This window comes from Papio anubis, chromosome 8, assembly GCF_008728515.1.
Source record: "Papio anubis isolate 15944 chromosome 8, Panubis1.0, whole genome shotgun sequence".
NCBI lineage: Eukaryota > Metazoa > Chordata > Mammalia > Primates > Cercopithecidae > Papio > Papio anubis.
The window spans coordinates 49,648,644-49,660,842 of record NC_044983.1 but is presented as its reverse complement, the minus strand read 5'-3'; the positions used below and the strand labels follow the sequence as shown (position 1 = coordinate 49,660,842).

Genomic DNA, 12,199 nt, shown 5'->3' with positions numbered 1-12,199 from the left:
AGTCACCAGATGCCTTAGCCGCTAATAAGAGAGTCATTCAAAGTCCTTTGAGGCATTGAAGGCAGGCATTGACTTCTTCTCTTTAGCTGTGAAAGTCCTAGATGTCACTCTCTTCCAATATTCATCAACATTGATGATCTGTTGTTTAGAATAGCTACCTTCATCAATGATCTTAGCTAGGTATTTTGGATAACTTGCCACAGCTTCTCCATCAGCACTTGCTGCTTCACCTTGCATTTTGTACTGTGTTATGGAGACGGCTTCTTGCCTTAAACCTCATGAACCAGCTTCTGGTAGCCTCTTGACTTTTCTTCTGCAGCTTCCTTCTCTCTCTCAGCATTAAAGAGTTAAGGCCTTATTCTGGATTAGGCTTTGGCTTAAGGGAATGTTGTGGCTGGTTTGGTCTTCTGTCTAGGCCGCTAAAATGTTTTCATATCAGCAATAAGGCTATTTTGATCATTATCCATGTGTTCACTGGAGTAGCACTTTTAATTTCCTCCAAGAAATTTTCCTTTGCATTCACAACTTGGCTAACTGATGTAAGAGGCCTAGCTTTTGGCTTATCCCAGCTTTCCACATGCCTTCCTCACTAAACGTAGCCTTATTTCTAGGTTTTGATTTAAAGCGAGAGACATGTTGACTCTTCCTTGTCCTTGAATACTTAGAGGCCATTGTAGGGTTATTAATTGGCCTAATTTCAATATTGGTGTGTCTCAGGGAGTAGGGAGGCCCAGGGAGAGGAAGGGAGACGGGGAAAGAGTGGAGCAGTCAGAACACACACAACATTTGTCGAGTTTACTGTCTATGTGGTCAAAGTTAGTGGTGCCCCCAAAACAATGATAGTAACATGAGAAATTACTCATCACAGATCACCTAACAGATATAATAATAGTGAAAATGCTTGGAATATTGTGAGGATTGCCAAAATGTGACACAGAGACATGGAGCGAGCACATGCTTTTGGAAAAATAGCACCAATAGACTTGCTCAACACAGCATTGCTGCAGACCTTCAATTTGTAAAAAATGCAGTAACTGCAAAGTGCAGTAAAATGAAGGACAATAGCGCAGAGCAAGATAAAGCAAAGTATGACTAGCTAGTAAAAACTGGCTAGTAAAACTAGCTAGTAAAAACTGGCACAAGAAGATGACCCTGGCATATTCTGTACATTTCTTGCCTCAAAACTGGAATCAGACATTGCTCCAGAGATCTCTGACTTCTTTTGGGGATGGGGTGTAGGCAATAGTATTAAAGACTATAATCTGGATACTAGAGGTACTCGTTGTAGGTTTACATTGTTCATAGTGTAATCACAACAGCTTCTTCCTGCCCACTACACACACAAAACCAGTTCACTGAGACTGCACTATTGCGGTTAAGAAAGAGTTTTATTAACACGAGACTGGCCATGCAGAAGACGAAGTTATTACTCAAATTAGTCTCCCTGAAGACTGGGAGGTTAGGGTTTTACAAGGATAGGTTGGTGGAGACTATTCCTATGACTAGGGAATGAGTGCTGCTGATTGGTTGGGGATGTAATCACTGGGATGTGGGAACTGGTCCTTCTGTATCTCTGGGTTAGGAGCCTGAGTTCTGGAGGGCTCAGTCTGAAAAACATCTCAAAAAAACCAATCTCAGGTTCTACAATAACAATGTTACCTGTAGGAGCAATCGGGGAAGTCACACACTTTGTGCCCTCTGGCCACATGACTCCTAAGCAGTGAGGGATTATAGAAACTATGTCTACATTTTAGTAGAGTTCAGGCCGCTCCCATAATCCTAATCCTCTGGCCTTTCATTAGTCTTGCAAAGGTGATCTCAGGCTCTGAACGAAGAGGCATTGGTTTTAGGGAAGGACTGTTACCATCTTTGCATCAAAGTTAAACTATAAATTCCTCCCATGGTTAGCTTGGCCTGTGCCCAGGAAAGAGGGAAGACAGCCAGCCTGTGGCACTAGAAGCAAGATGGAGTCAGCCATGTTCGATTTCTCTCACTATCATAATCTTTGCAAAGGTGGTTTCAGTAGCCTTTAAACAGTACTTAAGTCCAATTTTCACATGTAAACTTTTAAGTATTTGAAGAAATTTTTAAAAGGAATTAAACTTTTACAAGCCCTGGGAGGAAAAATATTAATTTAATGCTTTTAAAACTTTAAAGGTTGATATGTGGTTTATTATTATGATTAGGCTAATTGATCAAAATATCATTCAGGATATGTATAGAAGGTGTCTATAACTGAGTGGTATTGCCCCCTACCTAATAGGAAATGGCTAGTGATGAGCTGAAAGAGATGCGGAAAAACTTGACCAAAGAAGCCATCAGAGAGCATCAGATGGCCAAGACTGGTGGGACCCAGACTGACTTGTTCACATGTGGCAAATGTAAAAAGAAGAATTGCACTTACACACAGGTTTGTGATTGTTTATAGATTCTTATTTTTATATAAAAATGCTTGCAGCTCCTGTTTTAAAATAAATAGCAAAGATAGTTACCAGTATGGTAGTCCCTCACTTATCCATGGAGGGATATGTTCTAAGACCCCAGGTGGATGCCTGAAACCACAGATAGTACCTAACCCTATGTATACCGTGTTTTTTCCTATACATACGTACTGGTAAGTTTTATTTATAAATTAGGCCTAGGAAGAGATGAACAATAATAACTGTTAATCAAATTGAATAATTATAACAAGATACTGTTATGAAAGAAATATGAGTGTAGTCTTTCTGTCTCTCAGAGTGTCTTGCACTGTACTCACCCCTGTTCATTTGATGAGATGAGGCAAAGTGAATGATGTAGGCATTGTGACTTAAGTGTTAGGCTGCTATTCACCTTCTGATGATCCATCAGAAGGAGGCTCATCTGCTTCAGGTGGTCCTGCCTCATCGAGCCCTGATGATGTGGATGGGTAATGGGTAGGTAGCATTATAGTGACATACACTGGACAAAGGGATGATCCATAGTCCAAGTGAGACAGAGTAGGATGGTACAGGCTCTCTTCATGCTACTCAGAACAACGTGCAGTTTAAAACTGATGAGTTATTTATTTCTGGAATTTTTCATTTAATATTTTCAGACCACAGATAACTGAAACCATGGAAAGCAAAACCATGGAAAGGGTAACTGGGGACTAGTTCAAGAGGAGATAAGATTTCTTTCTTAAGTATGAGAGTGATTTCTTTTAAAAACATTATTTTTTTTTTTTTTTGTGGAGATGGGGTCTTGCTGTGTTGGCCAGGCTGATCCCAAATTTCCAGACTCAAGTGATCCTCTCACCTCGGCCTCCCAAAGTACTGGGAATACAGGCTTGAGCCTCTTTGCCTGGCCAGAATGCTTTCTTAATACTGATTCTAGTTAACTAAAACCAACTTGATATATCTATACTGTCATGGAAATAGCTACTGTGAAAACTGTGTCAAATAAAATTTATAAAATATAGGAATTAATAAAATGACCTTGTTCTTTTTTAAAAGTTCATAAGCAGTTGTATTAGTTACTAGGTAAATTGGCCATAATCCTTTTTATTTTGCAGGACTGTATAAGGAAAGTTCTTCACTCTCCTCCACATGTCTTATGGGTACTTTAGACTTAACTGGCTTCTGGATAATTTGTTCCTTTTTTGTAATATTGATAACTTACATTTATGTCTGATATGACTAGCCATTTTATTCTTCAACAACTGAAAACTATGCTATAGTTATTTTGGTTGCATGTACATATAAGAAAATTGTTTTTATCACTGTCTTAATTTCATTTGCCAAATAGGTTTTTGTGCTATATCATCTGCTGTAAGCTCAAGATTGTCTCCTTAAGGGAGATAATATTTAGAAAATCTGTTTCAGACAGTAGATTTGGGGAATTGATTTTTTTCACTGATAGAACATTAAGCACTTTAAAAATAACATCACTAAACTCTAAAAGGGCGGCAAAACAAATTTTGTTGGTAGTTATTTTTGTGGTTAAAAATTCAAAAGGTACAAAAGGTTATGAGTAGAAAATTCCCTTCCCACTTTTGCCTGTGGCCGCCTTGTTCTCCCTCCCTGGAAGTAAAGCAAGGTTACTAGTTCGTTGTGAAACGTTCTAGGTATTTTATGTGTATACATGAAAATATTTTTGTTTTCCTTTTTCTTTTTTTTTTTTTTGAGACGGAGTCTCGCTCTATTGCCCAGGCTGGAGTGCAGTGGCACCATCTCTGCTCACTGCAAACTCCGCCTCCTGGGTTCGCACCATTCTCCTGTCTCAGCCTCCCGAGTAGCTGGGACCACAGGCGCCCACCACAAGGCCCGGCTAATTTTTTTGTATTTTTAGTAGAGACGGGGTTTCACCATGTTAGCCAGGATGGTCTCGATCTCCTGACCCTGTGATCCACGCGCCTCGGCCTCCCAAAGTGCTGGGATTACAGGTGTGAGTGACCACGCCCGGCCTTTGTTTTCCTTTTTCTAAACACATATGGTAGAATGTTATATGAGCTTCTGCCTCTTTTCTACTATTTACAGACATGTAGTCTCCATTTTCAGATATACTTCATTTAACCAGTCCGAAGTCCTTTACCTGTTTGAGTCTCATTAAGTCACAGTTGTGTATTTCCATGTTTCATTTTGTAGCAGTTTTACTACTGATTGCTACTAAAATGCATCAGCACTGATAAAAGTGGTCTCAGAAAATTCTGAGTTTGAATTGCTCTATTTTCTTTTAGTCAGGTAGAAATATCTTAACAATACAAATTGTACCCTAAAAATGCCATGTATTAGAAAGTATTAAGTATAAATAGAAAGTTATTTAAAAGTTAAAGCTTCTTTAAAATGTAAACAGTAGAAGTGATATACTTACGTAATCGAGTTATAAATAGCTAAGACAAAAAATGTAAATACCAAGTTTGTTTCTTTTAGCAGAAAGAACCCAGCCTAAAGTTGAAGCCAGTATGATTTTCTTAGAATCACAAAGTGTTCTCTTCAGATAGAGAACTCTCAAAGTTCTCATGGAAATAACAGATGTAAAAGAAATAAGTGTAACTCTTGATTACTGTGTACCCAAGAGGAGATTAAAATTTTTCCCAGAGAGCAAAAGATTCCTCATGTCCACTTTTGGGGCCCTGGATATCAGAATTAAGTATATGGAAAGTATAGCAGAGTTTTCAAACCATTTCATCTGAAGGCCTTAAGTGAGCAGAACGCTGCTGTTCTGAGAATAGTGCTGCTTTGTCTTCCTTTGGGCCTTTGAGTTGGAAGGCATGTTAATAGTTTACTGGTGTCATGAACCTTTGATCTTTGAAGTGGTGATAAACTGGGATTTTATCATCTCATATGGAATTTCAATAAACCTTATTCTAAATGCAGCATTGTTAGTATTTAGGTTCTTGCCACAACTTAAACTTAAGAATAGCATTTAACTTTAATAATGCTTTGTCATCTTCATTCAGAGAAATAACCTTTCTGTTTTTGAGACCTTTGGTTCTGGTAATTCTCTTCAGTTTAGAACTTCAGAAATTTATAATCTTGTATAGATTAAGTTTTTAAAAATCATATTAGCTTTTTTCTTGCTGAATTCTCTTTTTAAGTTTAAACAAAAGTTGTGGTAGAATATATATATATTTTTTATATATTTATATAATATATAATAAAATTATATAATATTTATATATATTTGTATAATTTATATATATATAAAACCTAAAATTTCCCATCTTAACCAGTTAAGTGTACTGTTCAGTAGTAGAGCATTCACAGTGCTGTACATCCAGTCCCCAGAATGCTTTTCCTCTTGCAAAAGTGAAACTCTTTACCCATTAAACAGTAACTCCCTATTCCCCTCTCCCCCAGCCCAACAACCACCATTCTGCTCTCTGTCTCTCACAATTTGACTATACCAAGTACTTCATATAAGTAGAATCATAGAATGTTTGTCTTATTGTGACTGGCCTATTTCACTTAGCATAATATCTGTAAGATTTATCTGTGTTGTGGTATATGTCAGACTTTCCCTACTTTTTACGGCTGAATAATATTCCACTGTATGTTCATACCACATTTTGAATTTTTTCTATGTATAGTTGGAATAAATACTGTAAAAACTATTTTATGCTCTTCTTTTAATTTAGCTACCATAATAATAATGTAAGCATTTTCCTCTTTTTTTTTTTTTTTTTTTTTTGAGATGGAGTCTGGCTCTGTCCCCCAGGCTGGAGTGCAGTGGCACGATCTCGGCTCACTGCAAGCTCCGCCTCCTGGGGTCATGCCATTCTCCTGCCTCAGCCTCCTGAGTAGCTGGGACTACAGGCGCCCGCCTCCACGCCCGGCTAATTTTTTGTATTTTTAGTAGAGATGGGGTTTCACCGTGGTCTTGATCTCCTGACCTTGTGATCCACCCGCCTCGGTCTCCCAAATTGCTGGGATTACAGGCCTGAGCCACTGCGCCCGGCCGCATTTTCCTCTTTTAAAAAATTTTTCCAGATAATAGTTTATTTGAGATGTATAAAATGAAATAAATCAATGCTATACAAAAATTAATAAAAATATTTTGCTCTTTTGTTTACAAATTAATTTCATAAACAAACTATACTTAACATGATAAAAAGTTCTTGACTTCCATCCTTTATGGCTAAAAAAAAAATTATTATTATTATTCTTTTATTTTATTTTTTCAGACGGAGTCTTGCTCTGTCACCCAGGTTGGAGTGTGGTGGCGCGATCTCGGCTCACTGCAAGCTCCGCCTCCCGGGTTCACACCATTCCCCTGCTTCAGCCTCCCAAATAGCTGGGACTACAGGCGCCTGCCATCACACCCGGTTAATTTTTTACATTTTTTGTAGAGACAGGGTTTCACCATGTTAGCCAGGATGGTCTCGATCTCCTGAGCTCGTGATCCACCTGCCTCGGCCTCCCAAAGTGCTGGGATTACAGGCGTGAGCCACTGCGCCTGGCCGCATTTTCCTCTTTTTAAAAAATTTTCCAGATAATAGTTTATTTGAGATGTATCGAGACCATCCTGGCTAACAGGGTGAAACCCCGTCTCTACTAAAAAATACAAAAAGCTAGCCGGGCGAGGTGGCGGGCGCCTGTAGTCTCAGCTACTCGGGAGGCTGAGGCAGGAGAATGGCGTGAACCCGGGAGGCGGAGCTTGCAGTGAGCTGAGATCCCGCCACTGCACTCCAGCCTGGGCGAAAGAGGGAGACTCCGTCTCAAAAAAAAAAAAAGAAATAAATCAATGCTATACAAAAATTAAAAATATTTTGCTCTTTTATTTACAAATTAATTTCATAAACTATACTTAACATGATAAAAAGTTCTTGACTTCCATCCTTTATGGCTAAAAAAATAAATTATTATTATTTTATTTTATTTTATTTTTTGAGACGGAGTCTTGATCTGTCACCCAGGTTGGAGTGCCATGGCGTGATCTCGGCTCACTGCAAGCCCCGCCTCTCAGGTTCACACCATTCTCCTGCCTCAGCCTCCCAAGTAGCTGGGACTACAGGTGCCCGCCACCGCACCCAGCTAATTTTTTACATTTTTTGTAGAGACAGGGTTTCACCGTGTTAACCAGGATGGTCTTGATCTCCTGAGCTTGTGATCCACCTGCCTCGGCCTCCCAAAGTGCCGGGATTACAGGCGTGAGCCACCGCTCCCGGCCAGCGAAAAATAAATTATTTTAATAGCTATTTAAATCTGCCTCCCGCTCCCAGAGAAGTTAACGTATTATATATATATATATATATATTTCAAATTATCCCTAACCTTTAAACAAACTTAAGAGTAGATACTGCTCTATTTTCACATAGAATTGTAAACAGCCTTTTAAAACGCTGGAGTAGGCTAGGCGCGGTGGCTCAAGTCTGGAATCCCAACGCTTTGGGAGGCTGAGGCAGGCGGATCACCTGAGGTCAGGATTTTGAGACCAGCCTCGTCAACATGGTGAAACCCCCATCTCTACTAAAAATACAAAAAATTAGGCAGGCGTGTTGGCACATGCCTGTAATCCCAGCTACTTAGGAGGCTGAGGCAGGAGAATTGCTTGAACCCAGGAAGTGGAGGTTGTAGTGAGCCAAGATCACGCCATTGCCGTCCAGCCTGGGTGACAAGAATGAAACTCCATCCTCCCGGCCCCCGCTCCCCCCCAAAAAAAACAAAAGCTAGAGTAACCTTCCACTAGTTAGAATTGAACTTCATAAAATGTAAACATTTTATAAACCCTACAATTCAGGTAATTTGATCTAATTATGACTGATCTGTAGGAATATACAATACAAATTTGTCATCCACAATTAAGAAAAACTATTTATGAAGAAAAATTTTACAGTGTTTAAAATAAGATTTTATTCATATTATTGAAGGTAGCTTTGTTCCCAATAAATGCTTCTGCTACTCTTTCTGTATATTTTAGATGTTTTCAATTCAAAAAGAAATAACATCTAGTTATTTGACTTTTTTTTTCTTGCTTGAAACTGCTCTGTTTTGGTTTTTATAGATTTAATAAACATTGACAAGGCAGGATCAGTGGACTTCACCGCAACCTCTGCCTCCCTGATTCAAATGATTTTCCTGCCTCAGCCTCCCGAGTAGCTGAGATTACAGGTGCCCGCCACCATGCCTGACTAATTTTCTTGTATTTTCAGTAGAGATGGGGTTTCACCATGTTGACCAGGCTGGTCTCAAACTCCTGACCTCAGGTGATCTACCCACCTTGGCCTCCCGAAGTGCTGGGATTATAGGCGTGAGCCACCGTGCGCGGCCCTCTTTTTTCCTTATTGCCTGAGTTCTTGTTTTTTCCGTTCTCTTTGCTGGGCTTTCTCCTCGAGGACTTTTTCCATAGCTTTTGTTTTCTTGAAACTGGGATCTGAGGGATGCAAATTGAACATGTGGGAAGTGTACATTGCCTGAAACCGTGCATTGCTAACATTTACCTCAAAGTCATCCTCTAATAATTTCTTTTTTTTCATGAGCTGCTTTTTCTTCTTTTTGTTCAGGTTCTGATGCTCCACAATCTTGTAATTGAAGTGTTTCTAACTTTCCTCCTCCTTATCCAATGAAGAAAGCCATTTCAGCCTTTTGTCTATTTTAGTTTCTTCTTCTGGAGATGTGCCGTCTTTTGCAGATTTTATCCACTTGTTTCTTTATACCAATTTTTTTAAACTTCTTTAGCAAAGTACCACTCACTCGTATCAACATCAGAGGGAAGTTAATTTTCACTGGCCTCTTCAACAAGTCTTTTTCTTTCTTTCTTTTTTTTTTTTTTTTTTTTGAGACGGAGTCTCGCTGTGTCGCCCAGGCTGGAGTGCGGTGGCGCCATCTCGGCTCACTGCAAGCTCCGCCTCCCGGGTTCACGCCATTCTCCCGCCTCAGCCTCCGAGTAGCTGGGACTACAGGCGCCCGCCACCTCGCCCGGCTAGTTTTTTGTATTTTTAGTAGAGACGGGGTTTCACCATGTTAGCCAGGATGGTCTCGATCTCCTGACCTCGTGATCCACCCGCCTCGGCCTCCCAAAGTGCTGGGATTACAGGCTTGAGCCACCGCGCCCGGCCGTCTTTTTCTTTCTGTCTTTTTTGCTCTTTCTTCTTCTCTAAAAATTGTTCCTAAGGTGTCAGTTTATCCTTTCCTTCCAATTTGTTCTTGACCATCTTTTTGCACTTTCTTTAAGACCTGGAACCCACTTCATTTCCATTTCCATATCATTTTCTTTGTCTTTCTTTTCTTTTTCTTGAATAACCTGCAAGAGTTGCCTATATTTAGTGATTTGTTTTTCATCGTCCTTCTGACTTTTCTTATTTTCCTATCTTCTTCTGCATTGACTTGGTCATCACCTTGTAGCTCCTCTTCTATCTCCTCTTCATTTTTGCTAGAGGAAGCTAAGTAGTCTTGAAAATCCATGTCCAAAAGCTCTTCCTTTTTAAACTTCCTGTTGAGTGTTGTAATTCTTTCATGATCAGTCTCATCCCAAGTGATTTCCACCATTGATGTTCCCATTGCAGCAGATGTGATATATTTTGGTTTATATGCTGTTAAATATACCTCTGAGTCCGTGTCCTTGGGCTCATCATCAAAAGTAGTATCAACTGGTATAAACCTTAGATCTGTGAAAGAACAACTACTTTCGAATTCCAGGCCACCACAATCCTCATAAATTTTACTGGCTGTTTCAGGAGAATCACAGTCTACCACTGCATAATAGTACTTCAGTCATTTGAATTAATAATCTCTCAGTTTTTCTGTAGAGGTCCAGTCCTTCACCCTCTCCTCCAAACTCTGAAGAATGTATTTTTACAGGAAATATAACACTTCCTTTGGGTTTAAATCAGTTGAACAGAGCCAGCAAATCTTTTGCCTTTAATCTATCCAAGTCCATGTTGCAAACTGCTAATTGACGTGTAATGTCATCAGCATGAGGAGCAGGTTTATCTGATTCTCTCCAAGCATGCCCAAAACTAGCTTCTTCTGGAAACAAATCTGCCATATCATCTTCATTTGCAGAACTAGTTTCTATATTTCCTTTACCCCTTGCAAGATTTGGGCTGCTGTCACTTTCACCATCATCCTCACCATTCTCGTCATCCTCCTCTTCATCTTCATCATCACCACTTCCATTGTCATCATCACCTGAAGCTCTCCCAACACTTGTAATTTCATTTTTAGATTCCTCATCACTTCGTGTTTTACTAACACTTTCTAAATCTTCCTTCAGAGCATCTTTGTCAAGCATTTTACTGTCTGTTGAGTTTTCATAACCATCACTGCCGCTTGTTGCGGCACTGATGAACCACTGGTTGCATTTATCTTCTTGTCTTAGAACACTTGATCTTGGGAGAGTTCACAGCAGAGGTGCCTGAGTCTAATGTCCTTCATTTTTCTTTGAAAGAAGAGTTGATAGTATGTTGAATAATGTTTTTTTTCTCTTTTGTACTTTTTTTGTGTAAATTTTTTGCTGTCCTTCTTTGGACTTATGTTGGGAGCTTAGATTTACATGGTTTTCATTTTTTTAATTATTTCAGAATTATCTATATCAGTTTTATTTTCAGAATCCTTTTGATTAGCTTTCTTGGTTTCTTTTTCTCAACTAGATTTTTTTGAATCTATTGCTTTTTTAGTCTGCAGTTTTTTCTTCTATATTTTCTTTTGATTCATTGCTTGCTATCTTCATCATAAAGATTGGAATCAGAATCTGAAAGGTCATAAAAATGTTTCAAGTCATCTGTAGTGCTATGGTTAATGTGGTGCCCTCTTATCCACAGCATAGTTCAACTTGAACTTTTTTTTTTTGAAATGGAATCTCGCTCTGTCGTTAGGCTGGAGTGCAGTGGTGTGACCTCGGCTCACTGCAGCCTCTGCCTCATTGGTTCAAGTTATTCTCCTGCCTCAGCCTCCCGAGTAGCTGGGTAATCAGGTGCCCACCACCACACCCGGCTAATTTTTGTATTTTTGGTAGAGACGGGGTTTCACTGTGTTGGCCAGGCTGGTCTCGAACTCCTGACCTCAAGTGATCCACCTGCCTCAGCCTCCCAAAGTGCTAGAATTACAGACGTGAGCCACCATGCCTGGCCAATTTTGATTTTTTGATTCTTTTCTGGCATTTCCCAAAATCTCAGGTCCTTTGCTATATGCTTAAATTGCTGGTCACTGATTATTTCTTGTGTGGTGCCATTTTTAACTTTTAATCTTGCTGAACAAATGCTTGAAGAAACCAAACACATCTGGAGTTCTCTCCCTCTTGTTTAAAAAAAAACCACCAAAACCCTTTGTAAGCATCTTACTGGCTGTGTAATATTTAATCAGATGGATATACTCTTACTTTATGTCATTACTTCCCTGTTGGATATTTGTTTTTAGTGTTGTGCTGTTGTAAAATTATACTCTTTAAACATCCTTTGTATTTTTGTGTTTTTAATTGCCATCTTAGAAATAGATTAGATATCAAGTTTCTAGGTTACAGAGAATGCTGCCTAACTTTTAGAAAGGTTGTTGCAGTTGTATTTGTCAGACTGAGATATTCTTAATTTTTACATCTTGTTAATTTGTAAGAGAATATTGACATATGTTTAAATTTATTCATTTCTGTGCTTCTTACTGATGAAATTGTTTTTGAGATCCTTATTCCAAATAACTTACTGGTGAATTTTTAAAATATTTATTAGCTATTTATTTAAAAAATAAGGTGTGACTTTACAGGATTTTCCCACTTACCTAGCATATATTAAACAGGAAAGACAAAG

At 39.0% G+C, this 12,199-nt stretch overlaps 1 protein-coding gene and 1 pseudogene across 3 annotated transcripts in view; one reads left to right on the top strand and one right to left on the bottom strand.

Annotated features, from left to right (window-relative positions):
- Nucleotides 1-12,199, top strand: part of TCEA1 (transcription elongation factor A1) — a 59,433-nt gene that overhangs the window by 43,095 nt on the left and 4,139 nt on the right. For all 3 annotated transcript variants that reach the window (XM_003902757.5, XM_017962022.2, XM_021942321.2), the window contains one exon: nt 2,264-2,410. In XM_003902757.5, the coding sequence (XP_003902806.3) occupies nt 2,264-2,410 (147 nt within the window). The remainder of the gene's footprint in view (nt 1-2,263; nt 2,411-12,199) is intronic.
- Nucleotides 8,408-11,680, bottom strand: LOC101020462 (annotated as a pseudogene).